This window comes from Drosophila miranda, chromosome XR (assembly GCF_003369915.1).
Source record: "Drosophila miranda strain MSH22 chromosome XR, D.miranda_PacBio2.1, whole genome shotgun sequence".
Taxonomy (NCBI): domain Eukaryota; kingdom Metazoa; phylum Arthropoda; class Insecta; order Diptera; family Drosophilidae; genus Drosophila; species Drosophila miranda.
In genome coordinates, this window is record NC_046674.1 from 33,466,865 (window position 1) to 33,488,328 (window position 21,464).

General features: G+C 40.1%; 1 protein-coding gene across 4 annotated transcripts in view; it reads right to left on the reverse strand.

Annotated features, from left to right (window-relative positions):
- LOC117186501 (rhophilin-2-like) overlaps nt 1–15,276 on the reverse strand; it is a 140,647-nt gene extending 125,371 nt beyond the window's left edge. Inside the window, exons 1-2 of one of the 4 annotated variants that reach the window (XM_033387383.1) lie at nt 15,210–15,276; nt 15,134–15,157 (exon numbers count right to left, since the gene is read on the reverse strand). Coding sequence is in view for 1 of the 4 variants with exons in the window: in XM_033387380.1 (XP_033243271.1) it covers nt 14,797–14,808 (12 nt within the window). In the remaining 3 variants the exon portion in view is untranslated. Of the gene's footprint in view, nt 1–14,460; nt 14,607–14,796; nt 14,818–15,133 lie in introns of those variants that run through there. The other 3 variants (XM_033387381.1, XM_033387380.1, XM_033387382.1) reach the window with 3 other exon arrangements.
- Nucleotides 15,277–21,464: the final 6,188 nt, after the last annotated feature.

Consider the following 21,464-nt stretch of genomic DNA (forward strand, 5'->3'; position numbering starts at 1 on the left):
AGTGTCGTTCAAAGTCTTACCATTGGCGTCGCGGAATGACCCGTCGAAAACTACTCGGAGTTATCGACCGAACACAGGGTGGTGTGGCATGTAGAAATGTTGTCGCATGTTACCCAAAGTCTGATATTCTCGCATGAAATGTATGTATTGTATTCGTAGCTGCTCATTTTGTTGCAAGCGACGTTCAACCGTTTTGAAACGCTTGAGAGCTCCTTGTAGAGTATCTCCAAATTCAGGGTGTGTGGTGTGGAATGGAAGTTCCACGATATACTTCCCATTTTCATCGCGAGTGTGTGTGGTGAGAGAGTGTTTCTCGACCTGTTCATCTTCGGGTTCAAGTTTGGTCGTGCAGTCGACGTTCTTCAGCTCCCAAAACTTCTGGAGCGAAACATCTATATCCAATGTGGTTGTTAGTGCAATTGCGTTGGTTGCTTGGGGTGTCATGAGCGCCGTAATAACCCATCCAAAAACTGATGAAATGGCGATAAGATTGCCCTTACTGTTATACATCTTCTTTCCTGTAAATTTAGACCATACGTGTTCGCTACCCAATCCGGGACTTGATGTGAAGTGTGCTGAGTCCCCTTGTGGTGTCAGTTTTCACTGAAGATATTCCCGAAACCAGTATGCGAGATTGTGAACGATGCAACCCAAGAGCGTTAATGCAACGTTCCGATACATACGAGAGTTCCCAGTATCCAATAAGAGGCGACATGTTATGTAATCCCCATTTGCGTTTTTAACATAATATTTTGATTTACACTTGTTGCACAAATGACCAGGCTTCAAAAAGTTATATCTTTTTCTTTTATCTTTTGTTGCAGACCTGTTCAAAATTTGTGGATGGACATACAGAATGTGTTCTGTCGAATGGCATTTGGTGCACCATCAAATGTGTGAACCTTTTTGATTTGTCCCCTGGAGTTACTGTTTTCCCTGCAGACGCAGGTTCCAATTCCTCGCAACGATCATCCAAGAACTTGAAAAAGTCGCAGAGAGTGGGAGAGTCTTTATCCATACTGCGTTCAATCCACCTGCGTTTCGTGTCGGTATCAAGTTTTTCCAGTGCTAGATACATATGTATATAATCCAACAGTCGCGTCCCGTTTGATTTACAGCATCCAAACCACGTACAATTTCGTTTGCACCGTCGGACACTTTACGCATCAATCGCCGCATCAACTTTAGTAGTTGTGGGCAATCTCATGAATTGTTCCAAAAACGAATTTACGATATGCCTCGGCCGATTGAACCTTTCCTTGAGACGTTCCCATGCAGTGTTGTAAGCAGTGTCAGTGATCGCCAAATGTCGTACCAAGTTGTCAGCTTCATCGATAAGAAGTGTTTTCAAATGATGAAACTTCTGTGTGTTCGTCAAATGCTGCTTGCTATGAATTGTACTTTCATAGATATCCTGAAAAGCAGGCCACTCTGTGTAGCTACCAGCGAACCGTTTGATTCAAATTTTTGGCAATTCGCTTTGTATTGGTGTGACAGCTCCAACTGCAGAGTTCGAATTCACCGCTCTCTCCAGCAGCTTGCATTTTATAAAGATCAGCAGGTTGTTATCGAATCAGTGAATGAGCTATTTTAAATTTTTGCTCTTCGAAATCTAATCTGGGACTCTGGTAGACACCCTACAGACCTAGGCTAAATGTTTTAGACCTGACTTTATTGCACCATCGCTCAGTGAGTCAAACGGCCAATCAGCTTATATAAACCGAATTTTCAAAATACGAAAAACGATATTTTGTATTATAATTATAATACATCATGGACCTTGTCAATTTTTTTTATATTTTTAACATCGATATTTATAAATTCAATATGTCAAAGTAAACATATGTTTTCGCTTTCAACGAATCTTGGTGACAATTTCATCCCGGTGCAAAAAGTGTATAATTTTTACCAAAAAATTGTTACAAATTGTTGAAATATATTGCTTTCGCTAGAGTTATAGGTACACAAAACAAAAATAAAAAGGTAGAGCAACGACATTTTGTGTCCAGACTTCTGTAATTTGTGACTGTTAAAAGTGTATTTCAAAAAATCACTCCCATATTTAACGAAAATCTGTGGCATCCACAATTTTAAAGATACGAGAAAACCTAAAGCGCAGAATCGTAGAGAATGACCATATCTTTTAGACTGCAGAATCTGATCGTACCAGATCGTATCATTATTATAACCAGAATGAAGAAAACAATTTCATTCTCTCTCGCTGTGTCTCTCTATAACACATACATTTAATGGTCGGCTTTGCCTGTTGCTAAAAGTGAGCGCCTAGATCCTAAAGACTAGAGCAACCAAATTTGGGATCCACACTCCTGTGATATCGAACCTGCACAAGTGTACTTCAAAATTTCGCCCCAACCCCTTCCGCCCCCGCAAATGACGAAAATCTGTGGCATCCACAATATTGAGGATAGGATAAAATTAAAAACGCACAAAGGCAGCAGTTCATTTTGAACAGTTTGAAAAAATTGAAGCAGATAAAAGCAAGAATTTCTCGACTTTTACTTCTTCGACTAAAGCCATTCAACAAAACTGACAAAACATTCGTTTTATCTTCGTTTTTTACAAACCGATTGCCATCAGTAACAGCAATACAATATGTACTACATATACATACACATGTACTGCAAAAAGCTGCAAAAAAGTCAGAGATTGAGTGAGTGAATGCGCTAACGTCTATACTCTAATTTACACAACAGTCAAACGACTTGGCACACATTGAATGAATTGAGTGAGGAGCCGTTTCCAAATTCATTCGAATGCATTATATTATATTATTATATACATAAACACGTCGGCATAAGTATTTTGACAAAGCTCTACGCAACGTTTAGCGTTGAATTTTGACGAATTGCTACGTGTTACAGCTCTCTTATCTGATTTACCGCTAACTACATGAATGCATAAAGTATATTGCAAATTATCTTCGTAGTTGCATTTTGCGTTTTGTTAATATGCTTCTTATTCTCATTCGTAATCTGATCTTGGCTGGACAAAAGTATTTTGTCAGAACTTCAATTAATTTGCACTGATCTGCTGTTGATAGAAAGCGAAACCATTATTACGGATTATCTCAGTTTAGAGATTATAAATGCTGATAAAAATTGTTTTCGTTCAATAATTTGTGAAATATGAGTAACCAAAAGGAATTCAGTGAATCTCTTAAAAATGAAATAATAGTGAAGTTCAACTCTGGTATTTCAGTGCAAAATATCAGTAGATTATAGTATATTTCACGTCAGACAAACTGCTATAAAAAAACAAATTTAAAAAAACCAACACTGCAAAAAACGCTACACGTTGTGGCAGACCACGAAAGACAACTGCCAAGGTAGACACTTTTAGTTTGCGGCAATTTAAGCAGGATGTCTTAAAAACTCCTCGATCGGTTGCCAATGACTTGAAGGGAACAGGAAATTTTGATGTCAGCGAACGGACAATACGTAGACGTCTTAAGGAAACTGATTTTGGAACATATATTACTAGAGCTATACTGCAAATAACACAGCGCAATAAGTCAAAGCGCCTTGAATTTGCCAAAAAATTGATCGGCAAATAATTTTAATTTTGGAAAAAATTTTTATGGAGCGATTCAAGTGCTTTTCAGTTTCACGGCTCAAAAAAAAAAGTTTTTGTAAGAAACCTAAAAGAACGTCGCAAAAAAGTGGCACCTATATGTGTAAGAGCGATCCATGGAGGTGGGACCATAATGTTTTATGGATGCGTCGCCTACAATGGCTCGCAAAATTTAGTTCCTGTTGATGGTAGCATGAATAAAGACAAATATTTGGAAGTGCTAAACTATCACGCTTTCTCCTCTGGAGATCATTTTATTGGGGAGTCCTTTACCTTCCAACAGGACAACGCCCCGTGTCATAAAGCTAAAGTCGTTACCCAATTCTTGAAGGACATTGGGGTTAATACTTTGGACTAGCCGGCCCAGAGCCCAGACTTAAATATTATCGAGAATCTCTGGTCCAAATTTGACAAGGAACCGTGAGAATAAAATCTGAGAGGTGAAATCACTCTGGAGAGAAATTCTGCTGGCTTATATCCACAGCTTAGTGGAGTCAGTTCCGAGACGTCTGCAAAAGGTGATAGAGGCAAAGGGAGGATATATATTTTGCTGATTCATCATAAAAAGTTAGTTCGTTCCATTCGTTTTTGTTTTTTTTTACATTTTATAAAATGTCAAAATACTTATGCCACCGTCTGTTTAGGAATAATTAATTTTCATTTAACAATAAACCCACTTATCATACTTTGTTTACATATTGTTAATAGCGTAATATAATACCTATCTACGATAAATGAATAAAGTTTCTACTTTGAAACGAGGGGGAACGTTGTGAGTTGCTGCGGACACCGCAACTCTACAGTTATACCCGATACTAAGTCAGTATGGCTCTCCTCCGGCAGACGCTGCTAATATTAAACGACACGACAAAGAGTGCGTGCGAGAGAGACAGAAAATCAGTCTGAGCGTGACGTCGGGCGCTGCGTAGCCAGTGCAAATTGATTTGTTCCTTTTGGCTATACAAATTATCTGATCTGGTCCAGATTCAGCAATCTGATAGATATGGTCGTTATCTATGATTCTGCGTTTTTAGTTTTCTCGAATGTGCAATATTGTGGCTGCAACAGATTTTCGTCCTTTGTGGGGGCGGAACGGGTGGGGCGAAATTCTGAGATATACGTTTTATAGTGAGATCTAACAGAAGTGCGGATACCAAATTTGGTTACTCTAGCCTTAATAGTCTCTGAGATTTGTGGATGCCCCAGATTTTCGTCCTTTGCGGGGCGGAAGGGGGTGTGGCGAAATTTTGACACGAAACGGTCAAGGTCCGATATCACAGGAGTGTGGATACCAAATTTGGTTGCTCTGGCTCTTATAGGTTCTGAGATCCTTGAACTCATATTTTGCAATTGGCAAAACCGACCATGAAACCTGTGTGTTAGAGAGAGACAGAGCGAGAAAGAATGAAATTGTTTTCTTGATTCTGGCTATAATAAGATCTGGTTGAGATCTTACATTCTAAAACATATAGTCATCCTCTACGATTCTGCGTTTTTGGTTTTATCGTATCTTTAAAAATGTGGATGCCACAGATTTTCGTCCTTTGTGGGAGCGGAAGTGGGCGGGGCGAAGTTTTGAAATATTTTTGTAGCAGTGACATATCACAGAAGTCTGGATCCAAAACATCGTTACTCTAGCTCTTATAGTCTTTGAGCACTAGGCGCTGAAGGGGACGGACAGACGGACGGACGGACAGACGGACAGACAGACATGGCTCAATCGACTCGGCTATTGATGCTGATCAAGAATATATATACTTTATGGGGTCGGAAACGATTCCTTCTGGACGTTACACACATCCACTTTTACCACAAATCTAATATACCCCAATACTCATTTTGAGTATCGGGTATAAAAAAGTTGTAAGTTGGCAGCCCCGAAAACTAGGTTGATCCAAAAGGAATGTATGTAAATAAGAACACGATCAGAGACGCCAATAATGAAGTACATATTACTATAAAACAAGCTAAGTGTGGTTTGACTGGGACGGTATTGTGAAATTGGTCGAACGAGCCGCATTAACTCTTTATTCTACACGTACGACACAACATACCCAGTATGCAGCAATAAAATTCAATTGACCTTAGCAATTCTGCTCCTTAATAACTTCACCGGCCATGATCGATTTTGGTGCCGAGAAACTTGAAGGTAATACTGCTCTTGCACTGACTGTGACTGCCGCATCTGGCTCTTCACCTGCTGCCTCTCCAGCTTTAAGGGTACAATCTAAACACTTCGCTTGATGACATAATTGTGACCAAATTTACATTTGGACATAATTATGACCAAATTTACATTTGGACATAATAGCTCAACTTTTACAATTCTCCTCCGTGATTCTTTCACATCTAAATCACTTTAACCGTTAATATGGCTTGAGCATATATTTATGCAAGAGTTGTTTCATAAAGAGTCTGGTCCGATGAGCTGGCTCAAAGGGGGCCTAGGTGAGGCCACCGGACGTGTCGCAGGTTGCGGATAGCGAACGGCCTACCTCGGTAGGTCAGCTGCGAATAAGCGGGCATTCCTAGCGAGAGTGCCAAAAATAAGTCCTGGATAGCCAGCGGGTGTTTTCTAAGCAGCAACACTGACGATGCGTTTGTGGTGACACCTGATATAAGTAGCTGACACACTCCCATCCCTACACACTACCTACCCACATCCCAACCCCAACACCCACCTCACACCAGGCCGGACTAAGAGTATTTTTCGACCCGTGCCGAGGTGACATAGAAAAAAAATATACATATACCAAAAAAAAAAAAAAAAAAATTTGTCTGTCACTTCCCAAACGCCAACTGAGAGCAATCCCAAGCATGAGAAGGTAGCGGCCCGAAGGTCCAGCTGAACCAGCTCTACAGCAGGAAAAACCTGCTAGGTAGAAGGCGCCTGTACGAACCCTATGGGGTCCCATCCCAAATCTGGAGTGGTTGGTAAGGCAATTCCCGAAGCTGACACATTCGAGAACCAGCTATCAACATTGCGGCTGTCCGACCTTCTGGTAAAGCGGAGGGGCATGACGCCTGGACCGACTGCCAAACGCTCCAGAGTGATACAGAGATGATTCCTTCGCACAGATGGCCAATGAGAGGACGCTGATCGGCGTCCTTGACTAATGCAGCGCGGAGGGGAAGATACCCAGGAGCCAGTGGAAGTGGGTGGGAGCGGCATTGGCCGACCGCTTCTTCGAGCTCCTGGAAAAAGACCCCGGTCCACCACCTGTTTGCAGGGACATAGGTTAGTTCCAGGGAAATACAACAAAAATAGCCTGCGCTCCGAGAAGCTGTATAAAGCTGCGGTGGCGCAGGTCGGAGAGTTCTACGCCAGCTACCTTTAAGTAGTCAGAGCGTATCCTCAACCAACTAACTATGCAGTGATCGTTTTCGATAAAGAGTCACTGGCGCCAATAGAGGCAGATAAAAGCATTTCGGCTTTAGCTCAGTCATAATCAAAGTTTTCAAGTCGCAGCAGCCGTGGCGCGTCCAGTCGGCAACCCAGTCGAGCAGGTCATTGCTGCGGAGATCGAAGCGCCCCATGACGAGCTGGAGCCGACCCAAGAAGAATGCTCTTCGGAGACGGATCTTATGCTCAACTTCGAGTCGATATGCCGAGAGAGTGTCTCAGACGACTCGGACGCTGATATTACAGTGGTCCTTGAAGATGTTCCTAAAAATACTTCAAATCAATCTTAACCACAATCTTAATCGGAACCCACTTTTATAATTTAAAATCGACAGGAGGTTATTGACCTCGACTTACTGTCTCACCAACTTCCTTCTCTTTTAAATATCCAATATGCCCGTGCTCGAGGGGCGACCTAAACCGTCTTTTGAACAGGTTCACGGAAGCATGCAACAAAGCGGTCATGTCAGCATGCCCTATAACAAACAAAGGGGGAAAAAGAAACCCCCCTGATGGTCGAAACAATAGATATCCTCTGTAAAAAAAAGAGCCAAAAGAGCCAACGAGGAGACGAGAGATGACAAGAGGAGGAAACAGTCCAGCCCTATATAAAAAAGAAGCTAAGAAAGCAAAAAGGGTCCTGTTAAAATGAGTCATACATCATTCCGCTTCTTACAATTGTTTCAAGATCAAACATTAAAAACTATCGTGGTATCGCAAAGCTTTACGCCATCCCGAAGCTTCTTGAGTTCCTGGTCAACAGGGTTTTTTCAAACATCGATTAGCCTTCTTGAGTTCTCTAACTTAATCCACAGCGGCTTACAAAGATGTTTGCAGACGGACGTAGTTTTTACGGATTTTAGAAAGGCAATTGATTCTATGAATCCTGCTCTGCTAATACACAAGCTCCCTTTATGAGGTTTCCCAAAAAATCTTCTAAATTGGATTTTGTTCTATCTCTCTCACCGTACTCAATCGTTAATGTTACATCAGGAGTGCCACAGGGAAGTCATCTGGGTCCGCTTCTGTTAATTTTTTTTGTAAATGACCATCCTCAAATGTTATAACATACTCTACTAAATAAATGTATGGTTATGATGTTAAAATTTGTCTTCCCTACTCTGATTGGAACTTTCACACTTGACAACCCGTACGTTACGAAACAACTGTACATATATCTCGTTAGCACGTCCGATATTGGAGTATTTTTCTTGTGTGTGGAGCCCGCAGTATAAAGAGCAGCAGATTGTTATTGAATCCGTGCAAAAGCAATAATATTTGCCCTTCGTAACATTAACAGGGACTCGGGTAGAATCTTGCCACCCTACCGGTTTACGCTAAATCTAATTGACCTGCCGTCGTTGTACCATCGCAGAATATGTAATGGGGCAATTTTCATGCACAAGCTCCTTCTCGGGATTGTTTACTCCCAAACTCTCTTGGGTCAGATTGACTTGGCTGTCCCATCTAGACCTACCCGAACTTTTAGTCCAATCCGCTTACCCATATGTAGGTCTAATTATGCCGAACATGAACCGTTTAACGTTATATGCCATAATTATAACTCCCTCTGTCATTCCTTATCCCCTGAACTATCCCTTAAACTAATAGCATGCAATATTTATAATAACCTAAATTTAACTAACTTTTAACTTCTCTTCTTTCCTCCTTTTGTAATTAAGTACCATTATTAACAGATAATTGTTAATTAAATAAATAATAAATAAATAATACGCTATTCACACTGACGACAATCCACCATCCATTTCGGGGATGGTCCGTAAGGTTTTGCCATTCCGAAACATTCCCAGTTAGTCCACCATCCATTTTGGATGTTCCTAAATCGAACGTTTCTATGCGATAGTTAGCCGACGGTTTTCAAATGCAAATGGATCGAGCAGAAACTGGGCGCGGTAAGTCTAAAAAATACATGTATGTACATATGTATTTTTTTTTTTATACCCGATACTCCAAAGATTGTAGGTATACATTAAATTTGTTGCGTTTTCGACCGTATAAAGCATCAATAGTCGAGTCAATAGAGTTATGTCTGTCTGTTAGTCTGTAATGAGCAGCGAGTATTTGGGCGGGATGGTGCTACCGGATGACGACAAGGGGGGTGGAATTTTTGTTTGCCATAGTCTGAGGCCTTTAATTTTCTTATTTTTAAATGTAACGTGCAGGACAATCCATACAATTTGCCGGACAGAGATCAGTACCTACGACAACATGACACGGACAATTACCAATTAGACTGACGGAAGATCCTCCGATTTTTCGAGGAACACTTTGCCCACCCTACCATGGTCATGACATCCCATAAACATCTCTGTCAGCCATGACCTCTTGGTATGCCGACAAGACCTACAGGGGTTTAGAAGGGGAGATCATAAAAAAGGGATTCAGCTGAACATAATAATATAAAGGTATTTATTAAAACTAAATTCTGCATAATAAATTGAAATATAATTTCCCTCCCATAAGTTACAAAGGCCACAAACAAATAAAGAGAATTTGGTCGGAACAACCATAGATATATCCTTCCATACCAAAAAATTACTAGACACCTAATTAAAACTCACTTTTACTGCGATCCACCTTCGAAAGCGCTTTCAGAGGGTTGCTGCAAAGCTGTGGTAAATATTATTTTGAGGTTCGGGTGCATTATTATTAAGTTTGAGATACATTTCTGTTAGTTTTCATACCCGATACTCAAAATGAGTATTGGGGTATATTAGATTTGTGGTGAAAATGGATGTGTGTAACGTCCAGAAGGAATCGTTTCCGACCCCATAAAGTATATATATTCTTGATCAGCATCAATAGCCGAGTCGATTGAGCCATGTCTGTCTGTCCGTCCGTCCGTCCGTCTGTTCGTCCCTATTAGCGCCTAGTGCTCAAAGACTATAAGAGCTAGAGCAACGATGTTTTGGATCCAGACTTGTGTGATATGTCACTGCTACAAGAATATTTCAAAACTTCGCCCCGCCCACTTCCGCCCCCACAAAAGACGAAAATCTGTGGCATCCACAGTTTTAAGGATAAGAGAAAACCTAAAGCGCAGAATCGTAGAGAATGACCATATCTTTTAGACTGCAGAATCTGATCGTACCAGATCGTATCATTATTATAACCAGAATGAAGAAAACAATTTCATTCTCTCTCGCTGTGTCTCTCTATAACACATACATTTAATGGTCGGCTTTGCCTGTTGCTAAAAGTGAGCGCCTAGATCCTAAAGACTAGAGCAACCAAATTTGGGATCCACACTCCTGTGATATCGAACCTGCACAAGTGTACTTCAAAATTTCGCCCCAACCCCTTCCGCCCCCGCAAATGACGAAAATCTGTGGCATCCACAATATTGAGGATAGGAGAAAATTAAAAACGCACAAAGGCAGCAGTTCATTTTGAACAGTTTGAAAAAATTGAAGCAGATAAAAGCAAGAATTTCTCGACTTTTACTTCTTCGACTAAAGCCATTCAACAAAACTGACAAAACATTCGTTTTATCTTCGTTTTTTACAAACCGATTGCCATCAGTAACAGCAATACAATATGTACTACATATACATACACATGTACTGCAAAAAGCTGCAAAAAAGTCAGAGATTGAGTGAGTGAATGCGCTAACGTCTATACTCTAATTTACACAACAGTCAAACGACTTGGCACACATTGAATGAATTGAGTGAGGAGCCGTTTCCAAATTCATTCGAATGCATTATATTATATTATTATATACATAAACACGTCGGCATAATATTTTGACAAAGCTCTACGCAACGTTTAGCGTTGAAATTTGGCGAATTGCTACGTGTTACAGCTCTCTTATCTGATTTACCGCTAACTACATGAATGCATAAAGTATATTGCAAATTATCTTCGTAGTTGCATTTTGCGTTTTGTTAATATGCTTCTTATTCTCATTCGTAATCTGATCTTGGCTGGACAAAAGTATTTTGACAGAACTTCAATTAATTTGCACTGATCTGCTGTTGATAGAAAGCGAAACCATTATTACGGATTATCTCAGTTTAGAGATTATAAATGCTGATAAAAATTGTTTTCGTTCAATAATTTGTGAAATATGAGTAACCAAAAGGAATTCAGTGAATCTCTTAAAAATGAAATAATAGTGAAGTTCAACTCTGGTATTTCAGTGCAAAATATCAGTAGATTATAGTATATTTCACGTCAGACAAACTGCTATAAAAAAACAAATTTAAAAAAACCAACACTGCAAAAAACGCTACACGTTGTGGCAGACCACGAAAGACAACTGCCAAGGTAGACACTTTTAGTTTGCGGCAATTTAAGCAGGATGTCTTAAAAACTCCTCGATCGGTTGCCAATGACTTGAAGGGAACAGGAAATTTTGATGTCAGCGAACGGACAATACGTAGACGTCTTAAGGAAACTGATTTTGGAACATATATTACTAGAGCTATACTGCAAATAACACAGCGCAATAAGTCAAAGCGCCTTGAATTTGCCAAAAAATTGATCGGCAAATAATTTTAATTTTGGAAAAAATTTTTATGGAGCGATTCAAGTGCTTTTCAGTTTCACGGCTCAAAAAAAAAAGTTTTCGTAAGAAACCTAAAAGAACGTCGCAAAAAAGTGGCACCTATATGTGTAAGAGCGATCCATGGAGGTGGGACCATAATGTTTTATGGATGCGTCGCCTACAATGGCTCGCGAAATTTAGTTCCTGTTGATGGTAGCATGAATAAAGACAAATATTTGGAAGTGCTAAACTATCACGCTTTCTCCTCTGGAGATCATTTTATTGGGGAGTCCTTTACCTTCCAACAGGACAACGCCCCGTGTCATAAAGCTAAAGTCGTTACCCAATTCTTGAAGGACATTGGGGTTAATACTTTGGACTAGCCGGCCCAGAGCCCAGACTTAAATATTATCGAGAATCTCTGGTCCAAATTTGACAAGGAACCGTGAGAATAAAATCTGAGAGGTGAAATCACTCTGGAGAGAAATTCTGCTGGCTTATATCCACAGCTTAGTGGAGTCAGTTCCGAGACGTCTGCAAAAGGTGATAGAGGCAAAGGGAGGATATATATTTTGCTGATTCATCATAAAAAGTTAGTTCGTTCCATTCGTTTTTGTTTTTTTTTACATTTTATAAAATGTCAAAATACTTATGCCACCGTCTGTTTAGGAATAATTAATTTTCATTTAACAATAAACCCACTTATCATACTTTGTTTACATATTGTTAATAGCGTAATATAATACCTATCTACGATAAATGAATAAAGTTTCTACTTTAAAACGAGGGGGAACGTTGTGAGTTGCTGCGGACACCGCAACTCTACAGTTATACCCGATACTAAGTCAGTATGGCTCTCCTCCGGCAGACGCTGCTAATATTAAACGACACGACAAAGAGTGCGTGCGAGAGAGACAGAAAATCAGTCTGAGCGTGACGTCGGGCGCTGCGTAGCCAGTGCAAATTGATTTGTTCCTTTTGGCTATAAAAATTATCTGATCTGGTCCAGATTCAGCAATCTGATAGATATGGTCGTTATCTATGATTCTGCGTTTTTAGTTTTCTCGAATGTGCAATATTGTGGCTGCAACAGATTTTCGTCCTTTGTGGGGGCGGAACGGGTGGGGCGAAATTCTGAGATATACGTTTTATAGTGAGATCTAACAGAAGTGCGGATACCAAATTTGGTTACTCTAGCCTTAATAGTCTCTGAGATTTGTGGATGCCCCAGATTTTCGTCCTTTGCGGGGGCGGAATGGGGTGTGGCGAAATTTTGACACGAAACGGTCAAGGTCCGATATCACAGGAGTGTGGATACCAAATTTGGTTGCTCTGGCTCTTATAGGTTCTGAGATCCTTGAACTCATATTTTGCAATTGGCAAAACCGACCATGAAACCTGTGTGTTAGAGAGAGACAGAGCGAGAAAGAATGAAATTGTTTTCTTGATTCTGGCTATAATACGATCTGGTTGAGATCTTACATTCTAAAACATATAGTCATCCTCTACGATTCTGCGTTTTTGGTTTTATCGTATCTTTAAAAATGTGGATGCCACAGATTTTCGTCCTTTGTGGGGGCGGAAGTGGGCGGGGCGAAGTTTTGAAATATTTTTGTAGCAGTGACATATCACAGAAGTCTGGATACAAAACATCGTTGCTCTAGCTCCTTTAGTCTTTGAGCACTAGGCGCTGAAGGGGACGGACAGACGGACAGACAGACATGGCTCAATCGACTCGGCTATTGATGGTGATCAAGAATATATATACTTTATGGGGTCAGAAACGATTCCTTCTGGACGTTACACACATCCACTTTTACCACAAATCTAATATACCCCAATACTCATTTTGAGTATCGGGTATAAAAATAAGAATTTACAACCGAATATGTTGTGCATAATTTATGTCAAAATACTTATGCCGATGTGTGTATGTATATAAAAATAAATTCGTGCTAGTTACACAATTTATAACTCAAGAACTGCTGAACTGATTTGGCTGAAAATCGGTGGGGAGGTACCTCCGATTAAGGAGACTGCTGTACGATACTTTTTATCCCGTTCGATTGCGTTTCCATGTGACATGACATAAACGTCAGCACAGTAGGCTGTGTGTCACAGGCACTGGCTTGGCTGTGTTTTTCTATATATAAAATCATTATTCGGGTCGACTCAGATACGCAACCATCTACAAAATTCTTCAAATTGTTTGGAATTGATTTTGAATTAAAACAGAACCGTGTAATTTTTATTGTTTTTAATTCATCTTTAAAAATGCGAATTTTGCTCAGAAGGTTTTTACGAGAGAACATTTTGGAAAAACCTACCCGCAATAGCAAAAAAATTTTTTTTTTAAATCTACTTGTAGTTGAAGATGCAATTGTGAAAGTCGGAGGTCAGTTCCAAACTCGAGATATTATTCTCCTTTGACGAAATAGGTAATCAATTGAGTTATCCTCATTTCTTATCCGGGCGCCACAGCAAAAAGTAGCAGCGCCCGCTAGCAAATAAATATTCCGATTTCCGGCTAATATCAATTTTCAAATATCGAGCATTAAAAATAGCCAGAACTAGCTATGTACAGTGGCGAGCACGTGTGGATACATGTTTATCACTTTTCACTTTAAGCGCCTGTAAAATCTTAAAAAATGAATCAATCCTTGTGATTTTTTTTTTTAAAGATTCATTAATTTATTGAGAATGAAAAAAGACAACAATTTCAATTCAAAGAGATCCTTTTCCTTAAGAGATTTTAGTTTTTTCAAAAAAAGAGCATGTATCCACTTTTGCACGTTTCAAATTTTTTTACTTTAATAATTTTTTAAAAATATTTGTTCCAAAGGGCCTTAGCTTTTATCATATACCGAATAAGTATTGGCATGCTCTCGACTAAATTTAGTAGGTGCTGGCAAGGTATCATGCGCCACTCCGACCTCTCGCGCTCCCAAAGACTCACCCAATCCCTTTGGTGCAGACTCCTACTTTTCCCGTGTTTTTTAAACAGAGCCCATCGATTTTCAATGGGATTTAGAAGTGATAAACATGTATCCACACGTGCTCGCCACTGTATATGTCAGCAGTAGTCTTTCAATTGTGGTTTTGCTATGCGTAAGGAAAAGAAGAACAAGGAAAACGAAAAGTCAAAGCAATGAAATATGCGGAGTGTGCAGGCAACAATTTGGGTAATTTAAATGTCTCCGGATATTTCGTCGCATTCATTTCGTTTTGCGCACTCTTTCATATTAAATCATACAATTGAATGCTGAAAACTATGAAGTCAACACACACTCACAATCATATACATATGTAAACTTAATTCATTGTGTGCGTCGCACTCATTCAACTCAATTTAATTCGTATGCGTTCTATTGGATGTTTTGAATGGAGATCACCATTCAGATATGTACATACATACATATGTATGTAGTATTTCTTGTTTCCCACATTTTCGTCGTCGATGAAAGGCTCGTATCACAGAGTAGAAAACTACTTGTTGCCCTCTACCTGTTCCACTTATGCAGTATGTATATACATACAGCAAACATAAGTGAAAATCTGCGCATGAGTGTAAACAAGAATTGCAATACATTAATGCATTCCTTTACTATCATGTTTTTTTTTGTATTTACCTTTAATCAATGTATCTAACGGTGCTGAAGAACTTTCCAAATGAAATATAAGTTAAAAACAGCAGGTTTCTTTTACCTGACAGCATCTAAGACAACGCGCTTACAGACTTATCAAACTAGTTTTTACTTTGATTGCAATTGGAATTGATGTTAGGGTTGTTGAATATGATGTAGTGATATATCGATACATCGACTTATTTTTTCTGACCACAGTTTATAGAACGAAAACATACCAACTGTATTTGCTGCGTAAGGTCCCAGGTCTTCGGCTTTATATACTTTATATATATACTCTCTGAAAATGTTTTCGTTGCGATATTCGTTATTTACATATATTTGTCTCTTAGTGGGCCAATGAATTCGTTTTCGACGAACAAATTCGCCTGTGAATGGCCTGCTGGGAGCACAAGCTAATGAACACAATTCAAATCTATAAACAGTCTTTGGCTTCCCGTTTAAATCTATAAACAATCTTTGGACACCGACAATTCTCTTGCACCGCGGTTGGAATACGGCTTTTGCACATTTAGAATTTTACAATTCCCAGTTTGGATGTTGAAATCACAATGTTAATAGGAATGAAATTTGTTTTTGAAGGCGAACTTAAAGGGGTTTTATGATGTCGAGACTCAGGAGCCAAACTCGCAAGTTGACAATGAAACAAAATCGCGCTGATCCTTTGTACGGTACAAAACACATCCCAAAACAAAATTTATTATATCTTGTGATATAAAAATTAAATCACATTTTTAAAAACGCGAATTACTACCTCTGTTATTCAATTCACACGTATTTTCACACTCTGCGTGATTAGGTCTTAGGATCTGTGAATTATTTCATCTACACTTCTGGGCTTACATGCATTTTACTTTAGAATTTGTACAGCATTATGACACTTTTTGAAGAAGCTTGCTTCCAGGCAGACGTTGTTCTGCCACTCAACAATAAAAATGTTCTTAATTAAATTTGGTTAATTTATAGCGAAACATTTTTAGATGACCCTTGCACTTTTTTCCGCCTTAGATTTTGATTTTATCATGCCAATTTTTGTACTTTAACTAAAAACTATAACCGATTGGAGGTTTTTTTAATTCAATTTTTTTTTGGTTGGTTATTTTTTATACCCGATACTCAAAATGAGTATTGGGGTATATTAGATTTTTGGTGAGAATGGATGTGTGTAACGTCCAGAAGGAATCTTTTCTGACCCCATAAAGTATATATATTCTTGATCAGCATCAATAGCCGAGTCGATTGAGCCATGTCTGTCTGTCCGTCTGTCCGTCCGTCCGTCTGTTCGTCTGGACGGACGCCTAGTGCTCAAAGACTATAAGAGCTAGAGCAACGATGTTTTGGATGCAGACTTCTATGATATGTCACTGGTACAAAAATATTTCAGAATCGTAGAGAGTGACCATATCTTTTAGACTGCAGAATTTGAATTGGATCGTATTATTATTATAGCCAGCATCAAGAAAACAATTTCATTTTTTCTCGCCCTGTCTCTCTCTAACACACACGTATCATAGCCGGCTTTGCTTAGAGTAAAACATTAGCGCCTAGATCTCAGAGACTATAAAAGCTAGAGCAACCAAATTTTTGATCCACACTCCTAATATATCGGACCGAGACGAGTTTGTTTCAAAATTTCGCCACACCCCCTTTCGCCCCCGCAAAGGATGAAAATCTGGGGATATTCACAAATCTCAGAGACTATTAAGGCTAGAGTCTTAGGGTCTAGGGTCTTCCGACCCGTGAACATGCCACATATAGTTGGCCTTGGGAAAAAACTTTGATTTTCCAGATTCATACCACATACTTTCAAGGATTAGCATTGTGATTTGTTAATAGTCATGACTAGTCATAGTCATAGTCAATTGACTATTGACGATACCATGGCATAGTCAATGTCAAGACGTATCGGAAATTGACGTCTTTAACTCGAACGGCATATCTGTTGGGATCTTCGGAATCCTGGGAATGAGAATTTCTTCACCTTCGAATTTTTCTTTGAGTGTCGTCGCATAATCAAAATGTTTATTAATTTTCTTACTAACAAACGAGTACCGTTGCACAGTTTTGGCTGGTTTATGTTTTGAAGCATGATTATGTAACGTGCAACGCTTGTCTTCCTAGACGGAGAGGAGGGGCGATCTGAAAAGGCGGGGCACGCTTTACATGTTCCGGCTCTACCTCGTCGGCTTTGGGGTGGGGGTTCTTGCGCTTACAGATCGTCTCCTACTTGCAACACTATCACGCGATAATTTTTGATTGTTATAAGAATCGAGCGTGATGCGACTTTACGGTGCTAGAACCAGTATCGGTAGAACGACAAAAAGATAAAAGAAAAGGAATCGGAAAAGTATAGAGGAAAAGGGTAGAAGAGAAGGGAGCGATAAAGAGAAAGAGAGAGAGAACGGAGAAAGAAAGAGAGTGGAAGAGAGAGAAGGGAGAAAGAGAGTGAAGAGAGAGTGGAAAAGGTGAGATGTCCGTCGCTATCCCGTCAGAGTGCTAGCTTATTCTGCCCAGCCAACCTATGACCATCTATCTTCCTTAAAACGTGAAGTTTCAGATGGCCCCTTGAGAAGGATTGCGGTTACACGCACGCCGGCACAGAGTTCATTTTCTAAGATTGTTTATCTAAACTTCATATTTTGTATTTCCTAATAAACAGTTACAACAAAGATTATCAGTGGATTCATATTTTCTAATCTTAAGGAACTACGGCGAGTATATATGCATATTTGAGAGATTTTCAGTTGTATATAAAGTAAGATAAGGAGGGTTTAATAATAATAATAATAATAATAATAAAGGTTTATCTTATGTGTAGTAGGGCCTTCCTGGCCCAAATTGATTTCGCTTTTCTTTTCTTTTATACTACTAGTAATACTGGATTAAGTGATAGACGTGTAAGATTGTTGCTATTAATTAGTGATTTTAGTAGTATATTCGAGTATTTAAGGGAACTAGTATCGGGCGAACTCACGAGAACTAAACGAAAGTCACAGGATTTTACTCGCACAGTCTTACTTCTGCATCGGCGAAAGATCGATCTCCCGATCCTTTTGTCTATATTAGTGCTTCGCGATTTTTTGATTTCACCTCTAAAAGATTAGGCCTAAATTCAATCGTTTTTCTGTTTTATCTTATACGTTCTAAATTTCTTACAATTTCATCTATTTATTTTCAATATTTCATGTAAATTCTTAATGCCAAGGGACCTAACTATTATTCAAAGCTAATTCTTAGGAACTTCATATTCTGCTCAAAGTAACGTTTATATGATCTCGTTCAGCGGGTTCGAGTCTCGGTCGGATTCGACGGAACAACCTGCAGCTTGATCACTTATCTAACTGGGTAACCCGAGGGCTTGGCGAATCACATAGGAATGCCTGGCTAGGAAATGATAGGCGGAAACTGGAATCAGGTGTCCGAAGAGCGCATTTATGGATTTTTTTGTTATTCAGGTCTGCTCTCAGACCGTAATCTTTTCTAACCCAGGATTTAAAGCGACATTTCAACACGGACCGTGTTCCAGATTCTACATCGACGAAACTCTATTAATACGGGGCACTATTGAAGCGGGATCTGAAGGTTTGAAGTTCCTTTACAAGCTTATGATGATATTAGAGGTTGCAAGGTTCGAAAAGGCCTTGTTTCGCCAGCCCTCACTCCTCGCCAGACGATGCGGGCGCCGGTTGGGGTCGAGAAGCAGCCGACGGGACGAGACAGCCTCAGCCCACGGGAAGAGGCGCGGTCTCGTTTACGGATCGCTTGTTGATTCGGCACGTGGAATCTACAGACCCACTCGCTGATCTGGGAAGGGCGATGAACTAGCGTGCTGACGCCTGCGATTTTCCAGGCGAATTGAAGAACTCCACTTTGCCGGTCACTCTCTGGTGCCGCAAACGTGGGCGGCCTCACGGCGCCTTGGCCCGGGTCGCGCTAGTGCTGAACGGCAATTTCCACAGGAAATCTTTTGCTGCGAACTTCAACTTCATTTTGTTGAACTTGGGGCTGATGGCAAACTTTTCACTGTTTAGAAAAACACGACTGGTCGGATTGATTTTCTCACAGGAAGAGGTCACAGCCGGAAACCTTCTCGGGCCACTTGACATTCGTATGCACTCTTGCATGGGGAGGTTACGCCCTCTAGGTTGTCAAATTTGAGCAACCCTGACCTCGGCTGATCTTGATAATTGTCAATCCTGCGGTCAGCTGTCCAGGCAGCTGATCGGCAAAGCACCGTTCAACATTTGTAAAGTCGGTTCATGAACCCTACAATTATTACGGAGCCAACCTTAACATTGGACATCAAAGGAGTTTAAAAATTCAGTTTGATAGTTGGTGGCTTTATCTGCATTTGTAACCCAATCAATAAATTTGAATGAATGCATTGCTCCAATGATCTCGCTCTGAATTATGTAGTTAAGGTCATTGTTCGGGCCAGACGCCGAAGAATAACCGTAAATGTTTATAGTTATTTTTATGGTATGAGCAGAGTGAGCTGACTATGGTTTGCAAGCGTTGACGTTCTGCAGTGCTGCAGCGCTCTCCCGCTAAAGGGGCTCTCTGCCGCCGCCACTTCGGCAATTACCTTGCTGTTCCGCCGCCGCTTCGGCAATCACTTGTTGATGTGCCGCCGTCGACTTTTAGTTCCGTGCTAACCCCTCTGCGCATATAGATCTCTTACCCATCTGGCCCTAGCAAGCAATCGGTTTCAGCTCAGCCACAAAAATTAAATACATGTTATAAAGAGTTAAACCAAGCCTCTTATTTATTTTGGTGCCGATATGTCTTCCTCAAGGGTAATAACTGGGTTGGACGAGGACGATGTGTTGAAAGCAACCTACCCGGATGACACTGTAGTGCTGACCAGAAGTCTAAGCATAAATCTAGCCACTGAAACTCTGCAGCAATATGTGAGCAGCTTTAAGGTCTGGGCTCAGAAATGGAACATAGGCATCAACAGCAGCAAATGTGCTAATTTTACTTTTGCTACAAGAACACTTTCTTGCGGAGGCATTAATGTGCTCGGCTCCACACTTACACACAAGAGCTCGCAGAAATACTTAGTGGTTGTACTGGCCAGGATGCTAAACTTCAAAACCCATACTACCATGGTTCGAAAGTCGGTGATGGCGAGAGCGGGAAAGATGGCGTGGCTACGTGCAAAACGTGCCCCATTTTGGCAAAAACCAACTTAAATAAAATTAGAGTTGTTCAAGCAAAAATTCTATGGCGAATATGGAATGCTTCATGGTACATGCGAAACAGCGACAATGAAAGGGACCTAAAGGTTCGCAAAGTGGGCGATGTTATACAACTACATGCAGCGAGGTACTTGCAACGCCTTGGTGGTCGCCCTAATGCACTAGCCAGAAGTGTAATTACCCCGCCAAGGAAAAGACGACTCAAAAGGTGTCATTAACTTTATCTTCCTACTAGGTCCCTCCTATAACATTCCATTAACTTTTTATAAATATTGTAAATAATGCATATACCCTTTCCATATATGTAACATTAATTTTATGTATATATCTCCTGTGATCCTGTGTGTTGTTCCCCTTTAATGTAAAATTAGATTAAGATGCCACGAATGGTAGCAGTAAAAACATTACTTAATCGCGTTCCGTTTAAAATACTTATTCTTGTGGACGTTGACATGCAATGACTGCATCTTTCAAGAGGCGATGCAATTACTGCACCGTCAAGTAGCCCGTGTGACACCAGCAGAAGGCTGTAACGCGAGCATGCAGGACAGATAGCTGTTAGACTAATATTCGAGGAAGATTAGCATTAAAGTTTCTAAGAGAACTAGGCATGCATTCAAAATAAAAATAAAAATACCACTACAATTACTAATTACTAGAAAAGTGCGTAAGGACTAGTAATTTAGTAAGAGGAAGAGAACTGGTGGTGGATATAATATGGCAGAGGGAATTATAATCCAAGCATAAGACCCTAAACGGTTCATACTAACGAAGTATAGAGAGTCTTTGTTATACAGGGGTCGTCAAATTCTTTTGACCACCTCTTTATAAACCCAAGCACGCCCATGGCCTTATTTACCATGGTAGAAATGTGTTCGGAAAACTTTAACTTTGCGTCTAATAAGACACCAAGATCATCCACCAGGGTAATTCTCTCAAGAGAACCACCAAATATGGTATAGGGAGCCAACAAGGGGCTAGGACGATGAAATGTCATAACTTTGCATTTTGAGGCATTAAGGTGTAACAAGTTTGCGCAACACCATGACTGAAAGTTATTGAGATCGGATGCCAAGCGAGAATGAAATGAAATGTCCTTATACTGGACACAGAGT